At 38.7% G+C, this 21,849-nt stretch overlaps 1 protein-coding gene across 4 annotated transcripts in view; it reads left to right on the top strand.

The window, feature by feature from the left end:
* CTNNA2 (catenin alpha 2) overlaps positions 1 to 21,849 on the top strand; it is a 3,890,250-nt gene that overhangs the window by 2,692,046 nt on the left and 1,176,355 nt on the right. For all 4 annotated transcript variants that reach the window (XM_044061988.1, XM_044061987.1, XM_044061989.1 and 1 more), the window contains exon 7: positions 15,455 to 15,606. In XM_044061988.1, coding sequence (XP_043917923.1) covers positions 15,455 to 15,606 — 152 coding nt within the window. The remainder of the gene's footprint in view (positions 1 to 15,454; positions 15,607 to 21,849) is intronic.

The following is a 21,849-nucleotide window of genomic DNA, read 5'->3' as shown; positions in this document are numbered from 1 at the left end:
GGCCAATAGCCTAGTACCTACCTATGAACCTAAAAACTTACTTTTACAGAAAAGCAAGTGCAGAATGTGATGATGAGTGGATGTTGTCAGGTCAAAGACACACAAAAATGCCCTGTCTATCTCTCTGAGAGTTTTTTAATATCAAATATTACTGCTGGGTTAGCTTGGATGACATCACTTTTTGTCACCTGAATTTCAGTTCCCAAGCTAAACCCCCATTGTCAGAAACTAACAGAATTTAGCATCTCTCTGTGAAAAATACATACCTCTCAGATGATTGCAGATCATGGAAGTCATAAAACACTTTTACATCTCAAACCTAATAATTACTTATCTTTCAAGACAATACAAAAAACTTCCAGCAATAGACTTTGTGTCTGCTACTGCACTGAAACTGAGAAATAACATCTTCTGTTTATGGACCAGTAATTATAAAAAAAAATAATAATTTCAACTATTTTCTCTGAATTTTTTTTCAAGTTAACCTCCTGTGTTCTAGTTTCCTTTAAACAAATACATGTAAATAGTCACAATAGTGCAGGTACATTCCTGTTCTTTTCCAATACGGTATGCTCTGGTTACATTTTAGCTCAGTACTTTAAACACACTTCTGTATAAATCATATCAGTATTCAGAAATTACATAGAATTATTTACAAAATTCCCAGTAGCTGGGCTGGCAGTGTGACATCCCCCCATCCCTAAAACTCAAGCTAGTTTTTCAGGTGACCCCTTAGACGCTCTACATGAGAAGGTTGACTATCTGGGAATATCTCACCCCATTCCCTATCTTGAGATCCCATCTGTGCTAGGATTGCTAACCCAACTGCTGTGTTTGCAACCCTAGACTTCATCTTAGTAACTTGGCATTTTGCTGGCTGGCTCGATGTAACCATGTTAAGGGATTATGTTCTGTAACTACAGTGAATTTCCTTCCATACAAATAAGGCTGAAGTTTCTGCAGTGCCCACACTATAGCTAGACATTCATTTTCTACAGCTGCATAGCATTCCTCCCTGGGTTGAAGCCTATGACTGAGGTATACCACTGGGTGCTCTTCTCCCTCTGAGGAGACCTGGCTGAGAACAGCCCCCACTCCATGGTTTGAAGCATCCACCTGCACAACAAATTATTTGCTGTAATTTGGACTGTCTAACACGGGGGTCTTTCCAAAGCTCTTTTAAGATTCTGGAATGCCTGCTCACATGCTGGGGTCCACACCACCTTATCTGGCTTGTTTTTCCTTTTTAGGTCTGTGAGGGGAGCAGCTATGGTGCTATAATTGGGGACAAACTTTCTGTAGTACCCTGCTGTCCCTAGGAATGCCCTGATCTGTTTTTGTTAACACGGGCAGACCATGCCTAAATGTCTTCCACTTTGGCAGGTTCTGGCCTGATCTTACCGCTCCCCACTCTATGTCCCAGGTCAGAGACCTCTGCCATACCCACCTGACATTTGCTGAGCTTTAAGGTTCAACCCTGCCCTATATAGTCTGCCCAGCACCTCCCTGACATGCTGAACGTGCTCTTGCCAAGAACGGCTGTAGATGGCCATATCATCTAGGTAAGCAAGGGCAAAATATCCTGCTCCTGCTAGGATACACTCTGCCATCCTCTGGAAATTTGCTGGAGCATTTTTCATCCCAAAGGGCATTTTCGTGAACTCATACAAGCCAAAAGGATTCAAGAAGGCTGACCTTTCTCTGTAGCACTGGGAGTTAAGGGCACCTGCCAGTAACCCTTGGTAAGATCAATGGTGGTAAAATACTTAGCCCCCACCCAGCTGCTCTAGGGCTTCATCTGTCCTAGGCATGGGGTAAGCATCTGACTCTGTGTGACTATTTAATTTCCTGTAGTCCACACAAAATCTGGTGCTGCCATCCATCTTTGGTACCAGCACCACTATGGGAGCCCAGGGACTGCTGGAGTCCTGAATTACACTTAGTTCCAACATTTCCTGTATCTCCTCCCTCAGAGTCTGTTTGACTCTCTCAGGAACTCTATAAGGGGCCTGCTTAATAGGCCTTTGGGGTCCTTTATCCATATGGAGGTGCACCCTGGTTTCCCAGTGAACATGTCCCCAAACTCGTATAACACTGCTTGGATTTCCCGAACCTGGGTAAGGGATAGCTGCTGGGACATTGCTACCCCTTCCGCTGAGGTGTCAGTCCGAGCCTCACTGAGGAAGTCATTCACCAGATCCCCCTCATACTCCTCCTGCCTTCCACTGCAAATGCTCAGCATAAGGGTCTCCCTATCATGGTAAGGTTTCATCATGTTAACGTGGTTCAATTTATGCCCCTGCCTCCTACCTAGCAGTTCTACCATGTAGTTAACATCACTGACCTTCCTTACCACTTTGTAGGGTCCCTCCCAAGCTGCCTGCAGCTTGTTGTGTCTGACAGGAATGAGAACCATTACCTGCTGGCACCCTACAGCATATTCTCGAGCATTCCTATCATACTAGAGCTTTTTCTGTTGTTGGTCTTCTTGCAGGTTCTTCCGGTCCAAGGCCATGATTTCCTGAGCCTTGTCCTGATGTTTAGGACATATGCCACAGCAGACTCCTTGTGGGATTCACACTCACCTTCCCACTCATCTCAAATCAAATCTAGAGGTGCCCTCACTCTATGCCCATACAGCAAATTGAAGGGTGAAATACCTGAGGATTCCTAGGGAACCTCTCTGTAAGCAAACAAAAGATGAAGCAAATATCTGCCCCACTCCCTCTTAAACTGGTGTGCAAATGTCCATGGCATCATCTTGAGTGTAGAGTTTAATCTCTCAACAAAACCATTAGTCTGCGGATGGTAGGGGGTGGTCTTTAGGTGCCTCACCCCACAGTGCTTCCACAGACAAGCCAGCATGTCTGACATGAAATTGGCACTTCTGTCAGTCAGTATTTCTTTTGGAAAACCTACCCTACTGAAAATCTCTAACAAAGCAATTGCCACCTTTTCTGCCTCAGTGGAAGACAGTGCCACTGCCTCAGGGTATCTGGTAGCATAGTCTACTACCACTGGGATATACTTTTTCCCTGTGGAACCTGGGGTACTCAGAGGCCCCACAATATCCATAGGTACCCTCTGAAATGGCTCCTCAATACCAGGCCAAAGCATCAAAGGAGGTTTAACCTTGCCTCATGTTTTGCCTACGTTTTGGCACTGCTTACAGGTCCTGCAATACCCTGTTACATCTCTAGAAATCCCAGGCCAATAAAAGTTCTGCATAATACATCTCTTGGTATGCTTTATGTCCATATGACCGGCAAAAGGAATATCATGGGCTGTGGCTAGAAATGCCAGTTGTTAGGCTCTGGCACTACCAAGTTCTGTATTCTCTCACCCTGTAGCTCTCCCTCAGGGGTCCACTCTCTATACAGTAACCCTTTGTCCCAGTATACAGATTCCCCTTTCCCTTGAGAATCAGGTGCCTCACTGGCTACTTCCCTCATGCCTTGTAATGTAGGGTCTGAGAGCTGAGCCTGTCTCAACTCTCTCTTGGTAACCTTTCCAAGCTCCCCTTCCACAGGAAGGCTGGTATTCTCTGACACCGGTGCCTCACTGTCAGCCTGGGTACTACTACCTCTGACCTTGCATTCACTCTGTCCAAGGGAAGATCAGTACCCACAAGCAGCTGTGGCTTACCTTCAGTCTCACTGCTACAGGGTAGCCTCCTCTCTGATGTAACCACCACACCAGTCCTGGCTTCAAGTCGGCGGTCTGTCTGGGTCTCCCCCAGGCTACCAGAGCCACATGCTTGTCTCCAAGTCTGACTGCATGTCACTGCATGCGCACAAGGTACTGCATTACCAAAATCATTCCCTATCAGGACATCTGCAGAGATAACCTCAAAGCCACCTACTTGCTAGCTTCCTTTTCCACCCTCGCAGTCAAGGTGAACCCTAGTCAAAGGCATTTGGAATGGGGCCCGTCCTTAAGTTCTGACTTTAGTAGACTGCCCATGCAAGTAGTGCTCCTCTTTAACCATTGCAGGCTTCACAATAGTTAGAAAACACCAACTAGTAAAACCTAAGCAGAAGCAAAAGCCAAACAAAACACAAATGATCCTTTTTTGTTTTGTTTGTTTTTTGTTTCACAATGGTTAGGTCAGAGGCTTTATCTCTCTTAGCAATGGCCTCTTTCCCATTTACTAAGACAGGATATAACCTCTTGTGGTAGTTTGGTACCCCTGTTGTCTCGAGACAACTTACTGCTGGCATTCTGTCATTCCCACTTACTGGCTCTCCCACCTTTTGTTCCCCACCTTGCCTCTGTGGACATCTATATGCTACATGGTCCTACTGGTTGCATTTAAAGCATTTAACCCTTTGGTCTTGGATGTGTACCTGGACTAGTGGGTTTCCCTGCTACTGGTGGACTCTGTTGGTGCAGTCTAGGCTGCCCACCATGAGTTCCCGTAGACCCATGGATAGCACTGGGTATCCCTTTCCTGTGCGTGATGCCCTGCTTGATAGGTATAGGTTTCTCTTCTTCCCCAACTCATCTGCAGTATTGCATTGCCTATCAGCTAAGCAGATTCTCATTTCCTCAGGCAAAGTGCTAAGGGCTTGTTCCCTCACCAAAAGCTCTGCTAGCCCTTCAAAAGTGGTGACCTGACATGCACTCACCCAGCTATGAAAATAACTGCTTAGTTCAGCAACATATTTACACAGACTTTCACCTGCCTTGGATCTATGCTCATGAAACTTTTTTCTTTAAGCTTCAGATGCTAACTTAAAACATTCTAAAAGACAGTTTTTGCAGTATTATACTTTAAGCAATAAGTATCAGACAATTTAGAAATAGTTACAGCTTTACTATGGAGTAATGGGGTCAGGAACCATACCCAGAGCCCTTGGTCAACATTGTACTATTTACACACCTTTTCAAACATATGAATTAAACTATCAGAATTATCCCAATCTGTAAATTGTGGAAGAAAGTTACTGACCCTTGTTGCTTCTGGGGTTCGGTTACTCCCTTCCCCATTACCTCCATGACTCTGGCGAAGAGTCAGCATCTCCATCCCATGTTGCCTGTCTCTCATTCTCCTCAGCTTCCAGACATCTCGGTCTCTCTGGTGCTTCTAATTCCATTTGTTTCTCCTGCCGCAGTCTCTCTGCTTATTCTATTTCCAACTGTTTGGCTTCCAGTTCAAGTTTCTTTAACTCTACACAGATTTTTAAGTCCACTGTTGAAAGGTTGAACTGCCCATTTTCTGACAGTTGTACATCTCCAAGGCTAGCATGGTTGTTCTTATGATTACTGGTCTGTGATGCTGCTGTGCCCAAGGCTACAATCATTTCTGCCTTAGTCAGGTTGGCATGAACCAGTCATTTAGCCTGGCACATCTCAGCCAACTGGCTCTTTGTCAGCTTGCCATACTCTTCTGCTGACATGCTTGCCTCCTGTGCCTGACTGACTAAGCTAACAAAAAAAAGCAACTGTGACATGAAACCCTGAATGTTCACTGTGTGGCTGATTGAAAGTGCATATATCTTCGTTAGTGACCACTGTTTACAGGTTACAGGAATTCAGTATTTACACCACAATAAGTCGTTTAATATATGATGTGGCTATCCCACCACTGCCAACCAATTAACATGTGACACCCTTACACTAGCCCAGTAATCAAGGAGGTTCAATCCTCACCACTGGCAACAATGGGGAATGTACACACTGGGAGGATGACAAGTACACACACAGTAAAGTGCAGTTTCCCTTAAGAGCACACAGAGATCACAGTCAGTCTGGGGTTAGTTTCTCCCCTTTTCTTCAGATCCCCAATAAGACTCCACACTGGCATAGCTTTAGAGTTGAGATCTCAGCTAAGTGGCCAAGCAAAGATCTCCAGCACCCTCTCTGTCCAATCAGTGCTTCATGTCCCTGCCCAAGTAGCTGACACACATGCTCGCACACACACACACACACACACACACACACACACACACACACACACACACACACACACACACACACACACTTTAAGATTTGATTTATACACAAACAGAAACACACATCTGGGAAAGGCTGGCACAGGTTTACTAGCTATGCCCCCTTCTGCCCTGTCTCTAAGGTAGTTCCAACTGCCACCAGCCACTACGTATCAACTACTTAAGGCCCTTTACAAAGGATATCCAGTCCTACTGTTAATGTTACTATTAATCCAAATGGTAGTCTGACCAAGAGCAAGGCTTTTTTAAGGAGTGGCCTGTACAGTGTCACCAAATAGATATGTAAATAGTCTTAAGAGCTTAAATATCTCTAAACAGACCAGACAAGTAAAATGTTTAAATATATTTAATAATAAATAATAAAAGAATAAGACAATACTCAGTAATTAATCAGTTACATCAGAGTTCAAAATCACAGGAAATATTTAAAACAGCATTGCAGGACAGTCTCAAATAAATAAAGAAAACATGTAAGCTACACTTTACTGTATTCCTATCTTAATCTAAAAGAGTTCCTTGCTGTAAGTTTCTATGGCATAGTAAATTTGGAAGGTGATGATTAGTGGATGTTGTCAGGTCAAAGACAAATACAAAAATGCCCTGTCTCTTTTTGAGAGAGTTCTTAAATTAATATCAAATATTACTGCTGGGTTAGCTTGGATGACATCACTTTTTATCACCTGACTTTCATTTCCCAAGTTAAATCCCAATTGTCAGAAATTAATAGAATTTAGCATCTCTCTGTGAAAACTACATATCTTTCAGCTGTTTGCAGATCCTGGAAGTCATAAAACAATACAACACTTCTACATCTCAAACCTCGTAATTACTTCTCGTTTAAGACAATACAAAAAACTTCCAACTCTAGACATTGCTAAAGAGCTTGAAAATTTGCTGCTAAAGGGAAGCAAGTTTGTTCTTACTTGTTTTCCATCTTTGGCAGCTGTTATTTTGGACATTAAAAAGTTTTGTAGAAAATTATTTATTTATTTATTTATTTTACATTTGTTGACCGGGAAAGTCCGATTGGATATATGTCCATTTTCAGCGGAGGCCCGGGGAGAAAAGCTCCAGCATTGACAAATAGGTAAATACATGTTCATAGAATACAGATTGTTCTCCTATGGTAGCAGCAACAACGTTGAACACAGCAAAACAACAGGAGTCAGCACAGGATCCAAAAGCAGGTTTATTCACTTGTCTCTCTAGCGCCTCGGCCACAGTAAGCCTTCAAGGAGTGACTCCTTGAAGGCTTACTGTGACCGAGGCGCTAGAGAGACAAATGAATAAACCTGCTTTTGGATCCTGTGCTGACTCCTGTTGTTTTGCTGTTCTCCTATGGTAGTTTAAACAAAAAAGAGGAGACATCATAAAGTGATTAAAATACACATTATACACTAAGCCAAGTATATGAAAAGTTACAGACACATATCATAACATGCTTTTTCACTTTCTAGGCTGACCATTAAGAATAGATTGATAGGATTTGAATTTAAGAGGAAAAAGTAGAGAGATTTACATGGAAGAGGTGATAATGAGGGGTCAGAAGAGAGAAAAGGTCAAAAGGTTAATAAGGTTAGACCTGATAGAGGAAGAAGATTACTAGCTGAGGTGGAGTCAGTCTGGACCTGTGCATTGGCAAAGCCAATGTGACTTGAGATGGTGAGTTAACCTTTTTTTGAAAAGCTTTATGGAGGGAATGATGGTGAGGCTGGCTGGAAGGGAATTCCATATTTTTCCGATTGCATTGGCAAAGAGTGCGTCACCTCCTGCGTTGTTGGATTTTACTGTTTGTGCTAGTATCTTGTTTGAGGAGCATAAACTATTGAGATTGTTGTAAGGTTTGATTAAGTTTTTCAATGCAGGGGTTTTGTTGGGTTGTTTAAGAATTTTTGCAAAAAATTGCATTTACGAGTGTATTTTAAAGGAAAACAAGCACTTGTTGAAGCTGATAATGTTGAAATGTTTGATACTGAGGATTCATTGCTTGACATGTCTATACATGAAAATGAGTTGGTAGATATTGTTTTCTGAAAATGAAGGTGAAGGGGAAGTAGGTTATTTTACTGGTTATGGGAAATTAATAGTGCCTCATTTTTCCTATTCTAGTACTTTCATTCACCCTAAGTGTTCTAACATTGTTCAAAGTTTTGAAAGGGTATTATGTAAAAAAGTAGAACTTGAATACCGTAAGTTTGTTAGATCTAGAAAAGTGTATAACGTATCTAGGGGTGAATAGGACACTTTGAAGTTATGTAGAAGTTCAGAATGTGATGTTAAATTTTGTCAGGCTGACAAGGGGGGTAACTGGGTGTTTTCCAAGGAGAAGTATGACAAAATGGTGTTTGATTTGTTAGCTGATCCAGAATATGAAAAGTTGGCAAACAACCCCAGGAAACATTACAACAGTCAGTTAAGAGAAATTTTGGATAAAGGGGAAAGACTTGTTTTTTTCACAGAGAGAGTTAAACATCCCAAGGACCCTATTTTTATGCCATCCCTAAAGTGCACAAGAATCAAAATGACCCCCATGATAGACCAGTTGTGGTAGGTGTGAGGTCAGTTATGCAAAATATTGGGATTTGTTTTGGATTTCCATTTAAAGAACTTTCTATTTAAAATTCCTTCCCATATTAAGTGTACTGCTGATATTTGTCAAGAAGTAAAGAAAATTCAGTGTTGTAAAGATTTTTACTGGGCTACAGTAGATATTAAAGCTTCATACACCAACATTAAAAGAAGGTGGGGAATAGAAGCAGTTCTTTGAATGTTAGCGGAGGGACCATATACAGCCTTACTGGTGGAAGTATTGGAATTTTATTTAATGCATAATTATTTTTGTTTTGAGGCTGATAATTATTTTTTGCGAAAAGAAGGCACAGCGATGGGGCTTCTTTTGCCCCTAGCTATGCTATTATTTTTATGGCCTTTTTTGAGAATTGATTTATTTATTATACTTTTTATTTATTTAACATTTGTTGACCGGGAAAGTCCGACTAGGTTCCACAGAGCCTGTTTTCAGCGGAGGCCCGGGGAGAAATGCTCCAGATACATGTCTTTGGAATGTGGGAGGAAACCGGAGTACCCGGAGGAAACCCACGCAAACACAGGGAGAACATGCAAACTCCACACAGAAGGCACCCCAGACGAGAATCGAACCGGAGAACCTCTTGCTGTGACGTGACAACGTTAACTGCTGCACCACTGCGCGGCCCAGTACAGAAGTTTTTGCAAAGAATGTCATTTTGTTTAAGTGATAGATTGATGACTTATTTTTTATATGTTGGGGGAATTTGGATGAGTTTTCTGTATGTATAGATCAATTAAGCCAGAATGAACTGGGGGTTGCAGTTTACTTTTACTGTTGCTAGAATGAATACACAATTTCTGGATGTGGAATTTTATGTTAAGGAAGATTTGATGGTAGAACATAAACCCCATGTGAAGCCTACTGCAGTTAATAATTTTTTACAGGCTAGTAGCATGCACCCATCGAATCTTAAGGAAGTATTGCCTATGGATGAATTTAAAAGGATTTATGAGAATACTTCTGATAAGCATTTGGTGTAAGAAGAGTTCATGAAGGTGGAACAGAAATTGTTGCAAAGGGGTTATTCTAGTGTTAGTTTGAAAAAAGCTAAGGGTAGTGTGTGAAAGGTGGGGGTAGCAGCTTAGGTAGGAGACGTAATAGTTATGATGTTTTTAAAAGGCATCATTCAGATCAGGAAATCGATAGGCAGGACAAGGTATTGTTTTTTGTTACCAGATTTTCCCTATTTTCTGATATTTTGAGGAAGTCAGTGAAAGATTTGTGGCCAGTGGTATGTGAAGATGAGCAACTAAAGCATTTGTTCCCTTCACATGTTACATTTTCTTATCAGAGGTATTTAAATTTAAGGGGGTTGTTAGGTTTCAAGAAGGTTTCTTTCCAGGAGGCTAATATGGGTTCCTTCCCTTGTAGAAGATGTAAGATATGTTCTAGGATTAAGAACATTTCAGGTAGAAAAATTTATGGTAAATTATTTTGTTCCATGGCAAAGTTTTCATGTGTTTCTTGTGGGGTGGTTTATATTATATTGTGTGGGTGTACTGCTGTGAGGTGGTATGTTGGAAAGACAAAACATATGGTAAAAGTTAGAATTCTTGAAGATCTGGGACATATTAGAAATATGAATTTGGATAGCCCAGTAGCTGAACAATTTATTAATGCACATGGAGGTTCTGATGTTAGTTTATTTTTTAGTGTGTTAGCTATACCTTTTCTTGCTAGGGGTGGAGATTTTTTAGCTAGTTTGTTAAAAATGGAAAGCAGGTTCATTCTAAATTACAATACTTTAAAACCTAAAGGTATGAATCTCTGAATTTAAATGTAAAAATATCTTACCCCTTTTTAAGGGTATGTTTGTTTAAGTAGGTTCTTTTAGTAGAGTATTGGGTGATGAGATGATTGTTTAATTGGAGCAGTTTGATATAAAATGGGAATGGCTGGTGGCTTATGTTATTCCTTGAAGGCTGTTTGCCGAGGTACCAGAAGCACCATTAAAAGTTGGAGTTTGTTTCCAGTGACAGACTCCTGAGTGTATGTTTTGGATATTTCATGTTGCTGTGTGTTCAGAGGTGTCAGTCGGCTTCAGGTACCTCACAAAAGTGTCAGAGCACCTTTTCTGCCCACTCAGTCCAGAAAGAATGCTCTAAACTTCATTGTTGTTAAGGAGTCACAAATTTCATAATGTCTGTTGCCGGTGTTTTTTCTGATGGTACATCAAATCAGACTGTAATTTTTTGTTCTCTTCATCTGTGATGCAGTAAGAAATCCATTCCTGTTTACAGTGATTCTTCCTGCTTGTTTTATTTTTTTCTCTGCTGTTTAGGTGTATTATATTTTAAGGTTTTGCAGTTCACATAGAGCTGCAGCAGTAGTACAACTGGCGGAGTTCAATGCGTGAGGTACAACAATATGTCCGGAGCTGAGATCTCCTTTCACTGAGGGAGTTGTTAACTGATTCTGCTGTTTGATTTCCCACAGATGGAAAAAGGCCTTAAGGATGTGCATGAAGATCCCCAAAGAGTGCAGTTTGCATGGATTAGTGTGTAATATAAATATAAATGTATATAAAATACGTGTGTGTGTGTGTGTGTGTGTGTGTGTGTGTGTGTGTGTGTGTGTGTGTGTGCATGCGCATTTGTGAAAGGACATTTGTATGCAAGTGCAGCTTTACCTGCAGGGGGAGTAATAAAAAGGGGGAACATGACAACATTGATGCTCTTTTGCTAATCATTGATTGTGCTTCCCAGCAAAATGGCCAGCTCTACTTCAGCAAGTAAGTTACAAAAGTTAGTGAGACTTTGGAACTGGGAAGGTCTACTTACTAGAAAAAAAGCAGCAGGGGTTGTATAAATTATTATTTGACAGTGTTGAATATTTACATTTTTAATTGGCAAGTTAAGCATCTTCTGCTGGATTTACAATGTTAAAGCAGCAGCATTCACAAGTCAATGAGTAACATCGTTAAGCTGTGAGTGTGAACTCATTTGTGGAATAACTTTTTAGACTTGACTTATATTACATTAATCAAATATTAATCACCTTTTGGCTCATACAGTAGATTATGTGGGTGTGATGGTGCATCAGATAAATTAAATAGAAGTTTGTGAGTGCAGTAGCATACCAGACAAGTACAGTTAAAGGAAATAAATACTTCTATAAAAAAGTCTATAACAAATGCCAGAAAGATCAGTGTCAAGCAGAAATGTTTTTCATTTTATTGTACAAACTTCAAAAAATCACACAGCTCTTTCTCCTCGGAGATAAAAGCTTTGCCTAAAACTAAAAAAACTAACATATCTAAAAACTTACATATCTATATATGTATATATCTATCTATATGTATATATCTATATGTATATATCTATATATATATATATATATATATATATATATATATATATATATATATATATATATCTATATATATATATATATATATATATATATATATATATATATATATATATATATATATATATATATATATATATATATATATATATATATCTATATATATATATATATATATGTGTGTGTGTGTGTGTGTGTGTGTGTATATATATATATATATATATATATATATATATATATATATGGGTCTACTTTGAATCACTGAAAACTCATTTCACTGAATTTCAAAACACACACCAAATCACTTAAAACTCATTTCACTGAATGTAAGTACTGTTGGGCAAATAAAATGTATATGCCCTTTTCCCCACTGTAGTGTGATCCTTGAGTTAGTATATATAGTCAGGGGGGTTGTGGGGGCAGAACCCCTCATATAGGGGGTATAGCCCCCACCTGCGTTTGGTTTTATATTGTTAACTTTCGGTGAAATGAGAATCATAAATATGAAAATAAAACATGTTATGAGCAGGTTTCTCTCTAGCATGTTCTGGCATTTGGTTGAAGTTTATTCCATGCAGTATATCAGAGCAGTGTCTGGCCATCATGGTTTTTCATTTGTTAATGGTTTTGCCCACATAGAAAGCATTGAATTGATGGCACTGGGCTCTGTATACTATTTTGTCTGTGCTGCAATTGCCAAACCAAGGGATCTTGAAAGTCTTTTTGCTGTTGGGGAAGTAGAAAGATGCTTTGCTTTACAGAACATATATTTACAGTAGGTGCAGTCCAGGGGTTGCAAGGGTAAGTAACCTGGTGGTTGTTTGATCAGGATCAGGATGCTAATGGGGGGGTTGCATTTTTCAATGAAGTCACAAATGTTTTTGCTTCTGCGGGTAGTGAAGGATGGTCTACATGGGAGTATCTTGTTGAGGGAATTGTTTTCACTTATGATCCACCAATTGTCCAGTATTGTCTTCCTAAGTCCATGGTAATCAGATGAAAAAGTTTGTCATGCTGGTGTTCCATTTTTTTTGTCCTCTTTTTGTTGAATGATTCTTCGGATGGGGCATGAGGTGATGTTTCCTGAAGTTACTAGAGCTACATTGTTATGTTTATTTTTGATGATAGGGTCAAAGATTTCCATTATTAGTCTCTTGTAATCTCTAGCTGTTTCTATGGAGTAGTAGGTTTACCCTTGTGGGTTTCCATTAAAGAAAGTTTTCAGGCAGATCTGATGATGCATCTGCTAAAGCGTATGAGCAGAGACAACTTTAGTTCTTTTTTATTTTTGAGTTGGAACTATACAGATGACAAGTGTTTAATCTAACTTATTTCATATAAAAATACACACTCCTCCTTCTAGACACCAAACGAAGCGGAACCAGTGACAAATGTTTATTATTATTCCACTACACTTCCCCCACCCCCTTCCACTTATCCAAACCCTTTAAGCTCCTGTAGCATCTATTCATTTGCTGTAATAAAGTTATAACCCCCTCTCTCCTCCACCTGTACTGTTCCATTTGTTCACAGCCAGACTTGAGTTTCTAATGAAAAATATGGTTTATAAGAAAATAATATATTTAAAACTAGAATGTGCATGACTTGAGTGACTGGTTTGTTATTAATTAACAAAGATAACTTAATTTCATCTTAAATGTATACCTAGATGCCACTAAGTTGGAGCCTTTGCAGATTTATTTATATAAATGTGAATCCATTAACACTCCCACCTTGGAATCACACTAACGTTTTGCAGTTTACATTTTGTTTTTAAGAATCGGCACCAGACTTGTAATTTGAACAAACTGAGCTATGCTCATCTGCCTGGAATTATTTTTAAAATTTCACTTTACAAATAAAGAAATATTATCATGATAATCTCCCAGTCTTCCTTATTCTTTGTCTCATCATAACAGTGCATATTTTGCTACAGATTCAAATGCCAGATGTTTTGAAGAGGGACCCACAACGGCTTTTAAGAACACTAACCTACTAAATACTAATGGGAACAAGCAAGGTAGTCCACATATCATTTTTTTACATGCTTAGTATTCCAGTGTTGTTAGACCTGCTAGGATTAAAGAGGTAATTCATACCAGCATTTTTCATCATCTTAAAGGAACAGAGACTTTTGTACTGAATTAGGTATTTAAAGTTGGTATAATGGTGGTTGTAACATCCAGTGATTGCTGATGACGCATTTAAACACACATCACCTTTTCTTCGACCTGTTCTCAGAAGAATTATTAGTTTACCTGATCTGCTATGCCACACAGATCAGACATTTTAGAACAATATGCTAGCGTTGTCGCCTCACAATAAGACGCTGTCCGGTTCAATTCTCAGCGAGAGCGTCTTCTGCGTGGAGACATGCGTGAATGGGCGTACCTTCGTTGAAGGTTGTGCATCAGGGCTGGTAACTCGGCACATAAAAATCAACTACCAGTCATTAGCGGACCGGAGTTCCGCTGTGGCGACCCCTAACCGGGAAAAGTCGAAAGATACATACATACATGCTGTCATCTCCCCATTTTCTTTATTTTGTCCTTCCTAGGGCCTTGTCTGTGAGATAAACACCTTATTCATCCACCAATATGATAAGCACTGTAGCCTCCCCCGTATTTGGCTCCATTTTTACTTATTTACCTGCTTCTTTAAGCAATGATGTTCTTTCTTGCTTTTTCCCTTTTTTAGCTAAATATGTGAAGTTGGACATTTTTTTCAATAAATACAGTGGCAAATGGCATTTATTCTCTTGCTTGTTTATTTGCTAACTTTTGTTTAATATGACAAGCCATTTTTCTCTTTTTACAGACAACTAACAGGGAAGTTTTGAAGAACACATTTAGGCAAAGTATGAATGAGGTTCTCCCTTTGAAACTGAAATTGTTAGATATAGTCCTTTTCTTAGAGGCCATCCATTTTAAAGCCCTACATTTTAATGAGAACTGACCTGAAAGAATCGCACCTATTGTTGCATATAAAGAAAGGCTTGATGTTATTGGGTTATGAAAATGGGCAAAGTGTCATTTGATAAAATTATTTGCCAGTAAAACCATTGTTATTTACCAACTCTGACACTCTGTAATATAATCAGTATAAGAAACATTTAAGGAAAAGAGCTACTAGATATACAAGTAAAAATGCATCCATTTTAACTTATAGGTCAGAAGCATATGGTCTGTCTTACTATGAAATATCTGGACATTAAGTCTGCTTTGTCTGCTGCAGTTCAGCCATTTCTAGTAAGTCAGTGTTCCTCAGTCAAAACTAGCAGCTTCAGCACATTTATGTAATTCTAAGTCATACTGATAGACAGCAAAATATGTTAACAGGAAAAGAGTATCTTAAGAAGCTGCCCTGTACATTAGTGCTGTTATAACACACACTTTGTGCTGTGCTTTTTGCTGTTAGTTTGGAGTGCATGAGTGACGAGGAAGCTCTGCAACCTGACATGTATCTAGTCCGTCAAAATGCAGGCCTTGTAGCTGTGGAAGCAAACGGTACATTTCTTGTTGCTATGCATTCATTTTCAGCGAATGAAAAAAAAAAACATGAAAGGAGGTTTGTAATCTTGTTCCTTTTCATTTTTATCTAGTTATGCCACGTTTTGCTGAACAAGTGGAGGTTGCGATTGAAGCCTTGAGTGCAAGTGTCCCACAGCCATTTGAAGAGAATGAATTCATAGATGCCTCCCGCTTGGTTTATGATGGAGTTCGTGACATCAGGAAAGCTGTTTTGATGATAAGGGTATGTAGGCCACATGGGAAATTTATGCTTAAAAAAGTATCAGAAATGGAAAATGAACATAACAGGGAATGCAAACACTTGTCAGGTTTTATAGAATGTGAATGAAGAGGAAATAGAATAGTATGAAACAAAAGAGGACTTGATGAGCTTGTAAGGAGATCGTTTTGAAAGTTACTAGTATCTTACGTTACAGTGAATTTCACTGATTTACAGGTATCCTGCTGTGTTGTATCCTGTTGTTTCACGTGCAACATGGTATATGATGAAAATGGAAAGAAAAAGAAAAAAGCAATTTACCTAAATTGTACTATGCTTTGTGGGTCACATGTGGGAATCACACAGTTTGATGCATTGTGTTGACTCTCGTAAGCTACTAATTATTAGATCTAAAGCACAGAGTGCAAATCATACTTGAAGGAAACACTGGCTAAAATAGGTTTTAGTTCATGCTTGATTTAGCACTAATCACTTCTAGCTGACATATTTCTGAGTGTCTTAATGACTAGCTGGGTTACAAGTCCGGAGATGTCAGCAGATGCTGCAGCTCTCAGAAATGATTGCTTAAATCTGATGTCTTTCTCTCATTAGTATCTTACAGTCTTGCAAGACATAGTAAGGCCTGAGACATAGCTAAGGGAATACCATACAAGCCTTTCATTGAAAGAAGACACTGAGGCAGACGTTATTGCTATGGTGAATCTACTTTTAATAATCCTCTGAATTAAGTCTCAGAGAATAGTGTGCTGCATGGTTCCCAGATCATTTGTTTGAGATATGCTTTGCAAAATAACCAGGTTTCTTGTTGTATTTTGACCTCATGCAATATTTGGAACACAGAGAACCATGTTTTGTAATTTTAAAATGGTGCTTGTGTTAAAAAAATGAAATGACACAAGATATTACAAAATTATGACCAGTACCTTTTCTCTCAAATATATCTTAGTTGAAATATATCATAGCCTGCTATACTTAAACTAAGGAGTTCAGTATCGTGGTTAACATTCGTCATTAAGTGCAGTTTATATTAAAGAGCTCAAGTAAAATGATTAGATGTTTTGCAGCTATTCAATTTAAATGGGAAGCCTCCAACTAAGTAAATAATTTTCTAACAAAATGGTTTTACTGCTAAATAGCAACAGCAAGTCAAATCTTTAATTTACCATTTTAATATAGATGGGTCGTATGTTACCAGTAGGTTGTCCAAGGTCTTCTTTTAGATCATTTTGAGCATAAGTAGTAGAAATACCGAATGGATGTAGTGATTTCTACAATATACTATAACATAATAAAATAAAAATAAAATGAGTTGATTGTCCAGGTCTGGCATTTTGCATTTGTGTTTATCAATCACCGTTTTGCTTCATGATTTTGTAGTATCAGATTAGATAGTGATAGTGATGAGTGCCTTCTTTGAAGGCTGGGTGTCGGGCTAGCACCTCGACGCTGTAAAAATCCACTGCCAATCATTAGCGGACCGGAGTTCCACTGTGGCGACCCCTAACTGGGAAAAGCCGAAAGGCATTAGTTTAGATTAGATAGTGATGAGGAAGGATTAGTTCCAGGAGTGGAGAAAAACAAAGTACTTCTTTCTGTTGTTGTCTTTCAGACACAGAAGATTGTTAACACTTTAATGCTAAGCAAGTAATTGGTGCATGAAGTATCATCCCAATGAATGCAGTCCTTCTGTGCTCTGTTTTCTTGGCAATGAATGATTTAATTGTTGTCTCATAAAGATAATGTACACATGGACAAAACTGAATACAGAACCTGCATTCATTTTTGACGGTTTTGAGAAGTTTGTTGGTGGTTAGTGGTTCTTATCATTCCGTTTTCATATAATATAAACATTTTTTGTGAAAATAGGACTTGTGAAGATTGGAGTGGCTGTAGGTGATACTCTCATCCTTCTGAGTCAGCTGCTGCTAAGTGGCATTACCTTTTGACATGTGGTGCGGGGCAGAAACTGTAAGTGGTTTTCCACTGCACATGTAACCTAACTCCCTCCACACCTGCATCACTCCTCCTGTACCCTCTGTTCTCACTGGCTGCTTCTGTCTCATATTTACTTTCACATTTCTTTTTCTACTTTGTTAATAATATTTACACAGTCTTTCAGTTGTCAGTGGGAATGTCTAGCTTCTGTGATTACTCTGTGTTTGTGAATTTATTTTGTTTGATTTTTTTTTTTGTGAATTTCTTCACCTGGGCTGTGCCTGCAAGTGATCTGTTGTGATCAGTGTACTACTCATTTAACAAAATAAATCGATAAGCAAGCTTTCCTTACTTTTCTTCTGCCTTATTATTTGAAATAATATTTTTTAAGGATCATCTAGCAGTACCCATTCTCCTTCTATGCCCATTTCCTCTTTTAACTGTAATAGGAAAAATGGGTATTTTTTTCTTTTGCTCACACTCATTACAAATTAACAGCCACAGCAGCAAGGGAAAAGTCACAGTATGTGCACTTCACTCAGAGAGTTATATTTAAGGAATATAGTTGCACAGCTTTGTTTATTCATTAAATATGAATTATATCCAAGTAGCTCTTCCCGGCATTGTTTGTTTTTCTTTCTTTCTTTTATTTTTTTGCTGGATATAAGAGATTGTAAAACTATCAGCACGCTTGACCTCACATTGACACTGTGCTAAGCATGATGCCATGAGTGCACACAGCCATTTGGCAACCTCAGTGGAATACCGTTAACTATAAGGAAGATTTAAATTATTAAAAGTGAAGGCATTTTTAACCACACCTTTCATTTCTTTTGGTGAATCACTACATTGTGAGGGCAGCTAATGCTCAAGATTATAGATTAGTAACTAGTATCATTGCACATGATCTTTAAACCTGACATATTTGTATATTTATCCATACCTATAGCTGTATATATATATATATATATATATATATATATATATATATATCTACATATACATACATACATATAAATATATATATATATATTGATATTTACATACACACACACACACACACACACACACACACACACACACACTTGTTATGCACTTTTCTGATGGAAGAAAGGTCATAACAAACATTGTTAAGCACCTTTCATTGCCGTTAAGTTCTAGTACACTAGGGCAGACACATCACCCACCACAACACAGTTTTGAAAGCCTTTTACTTCTTTAAAAGCTGTAATATACTCGCATCACCATGCTACTTCCCCCTCCCCAAATGCACACAGAAAAAACACGTCTGTATGAATGTAAATTTGCCTATGTCACAAGCGATAATTCAATAAAGGTGTTTGGAAAAAAAAGAAAAAAAGACGTCTGGCCATTGTCTGTAGGGTAGTGCTAAGTGTGTTGCACCTTTCAGAGCTAGACTTTTTTCTTTTTTTTCTTTTCTGTAAGTGGTAATACACTGGAGCAGCTAAAGCCCTGAGTACTAGACAGGATTTTGTGGTGGCATTAAGCATCTTAGATCTTACAGAGATGTAAAACATTTAGCACCAAAAACTGTTTTCTTTGTTTCATAGTAGTAATGTGTAGCTAAAGGTCCATGCACTATGAAGGATTTTGATTGGTTTGGCCTGTCATAAAGAAGAAGTTATATGTTCTCCGAACTGATGTCAAGATTCACCTGTCAGACTTCACTTTGCTCCAGTCTTGTGTTACCTTCTTCACATCCATTTCCCAAACATATAATGACTTAGTTATGACTGGAGATAAAATAATAATCCTCTGTATTGTATTGTATGATTCTATCACAAGTTAAACACTGGCATATACCTGTGCGCATGCAATGATACACTACTTTTCTAGTGCCCTGTCTAGATTTGTTTTTCTTTCTTACACCCTCTTTAGTGCTGGCATATGCTACAGCTATCTCATGATACAAAACTGGTACTGAATGAATGAATGCACATATGTACCCATATGTGCACAGGTAACTGAGACACTGTAACACTGTATTCATAGGTGTACGTTCTCTGTCTTGATCTGTTCTTATTGATGTTGTCGCCAGCATACAGGGACTAACCTCCAAGGGTAGAAGAAGTTTATATCTTGCTATATAAGTGGTAGTATGATCTACAGCATTTTTGTTTTCAAATCCTCATGATTTCTGCTTGTATGTGCTCCATTATGTGGGCATCATTATTATTAGGAATTGCAAGCAGTGATTCACTAGCTTTACTGCAGCAAGGATCACGACCTGTAAAGTACTGGTTGCAATACGATAATATATCTAGAGAAGAAACAATGTATATTCCCTTACTGAGACAGACATTTTAAATTTTCCACTTAGTGTGTGCTATACCACCAGGAAACGGGTGCACCAGCAGTGTGGTACCTATGAAATTGCCACAGGGGCTATCATCTGCTTAACAGTTTAGGGGTGAGCTTGTTGCAGAAAGGCACTGAGAATCCTCGCTTATCATGTGTGCAGAGCAACACCAGGAAAGGACATACCAGCAGCATGCTGTCTGTTTCATTCTGCAGGAGCTTTTGTCTGCCTACTGTTCACACTTCTCAAAGAACAACTAAATTTTCAGCAGAAAAAAGAAGGTGCATCTGAAAGTGATAAATGTTTTATTACTCCTTTACAGAAAGGTCCCAATGAGCCTTTTTTTGCTGTGTGTATGCAGCAACAGCAACAGGAAACGGACATACCAGCACTATGGTGCCTTTAATAGGAAACAGCTGCAGTACAAGTATCTTGATGGGTGATGTCTGAGATATAGAATATATTTATTCCCATCTTCCACTCTGGTTACTGTTGGTATCTGATGCAATAGAATCTGTCACCATGTTCTCAGACAGTGCAGAGTGATGATATGATTTTGTGGTTAGAACAGCATGTATCAACAGGGAATAGTTGTTATTCTCAAAAATAGCAATCAGTCAGTGTATCTATCTATCTATGTAAAATTCTCCATTGTCATAGCACTGTCATATGTTTGATAGTCTGCCACAGTATGAGAAATATGTTTCAACAGGTAACCCATTTTTATACTGATAGCATTGTATTTATGTATTAATTTATGTATATGTGTATATATAGACAGGCACTGAGGCGTTTCTGCATTTGGAGCAGTTTTATGTGCATGTTTCTATAGAAACTTGGTTTAAATGCTCAGAGAGCACTCTCTCTATATCTGGGTTTTATGCATACTATGAACATGCCTTTAGACCTGATGGAAGCTTTAGTGGCATATCTTTAGTAGTTAGAGACCACATTACCTCAAGACAGATTCTAAATCACACTTAATAGGATCAATTAACACATCATAACTTGTTACAAGATTCCCTCCATGTCCTTTGAAAATCATGTTAGATTTCTAAGTGTTCTGGATACACTTCCTATTTCAATAGCTATGGTAACCGAGAAAATTATACCTCAAATGTAGGGCATGCCCAAAACTTCTTAAAACTTCACAAACATTTTTTTTTTTGCTTTTTGAAGAAGAAACCTGTATTTCCATATGTTCACTTATGAATTACAAAACTATGCATTTACCTCATGCATGGTGCACTATCATTCATTAGTGGCTGGCCTTCAATGACACTCTCTGCCTCTAATTTGTCTTACTAGTGCAACTGGCACAACCCATGCCAGTGGTCACAAAATATATTTTTGTTCTCCTCTTACTTAAAGAAATGTTGCAAACTCTAATTCCAAACCTTAGGTCGAATCAGTGCATCATTCTTTTCCATTACTATACTTTACTATAACCTTCCAAATAGAACCGACCACTGTGCTGCCATAAGGGAATTACCACACTGTCTAACCTACTCACAACATCTACAAATCCATACCATTGTGTATAACTCTAACAACTGTCCATCCCTTTCCAACCTTATTCAGATATATAACCCTTCCAGGCCACTAAAGTTATCAGACAGATACCTATTAGGTGTATTTAAACCCAACAATTCTTTTCATTTCTTCTGACTTTGTCTACTATCTCAACTTCCTTTTTACTTTTTCTCACTTTGTTTACCCTGAATTCTTATTCTCTCCCTCTGTCTCCCTTCTAGTCCTTCTGTTTCTTTAGCTTTTTTCCTTTCTATTTTACTATTACTTCTAACCCCCTAACTCTTCTTACTTCTGCTATTAATCCTTCTTCTCTGTCTACTTGTTATTCCCTATAGCTTGTCCCCCTTTCCTATTTATTCTACTTCTCTGTCTAATCTTTTCCCCTCTAGATTGTTCCCCTTTTTCTTAATCCTGTATATCACATACAGTAGTTCTTGTATTTCATACATTCAGTTGTT

Source organism: Protopterus annectens, chromosome 2.part1 (genome assembly GCF_019279795.1).
Source record: "Protopterus annectens isolate FY-2018-M chromosome 2.part1, PAN1.0, whole genome shotgun sequence".
NCBI classification, from domain to species: Eukaryota; Metazoa; Chordata; order Ceratodontiformes; family Protopteridae; genus Protopterus; species Protopterus annectens.
This window is presented reverse-complemented; position numbering and strand designations above follow the sequence as displayed.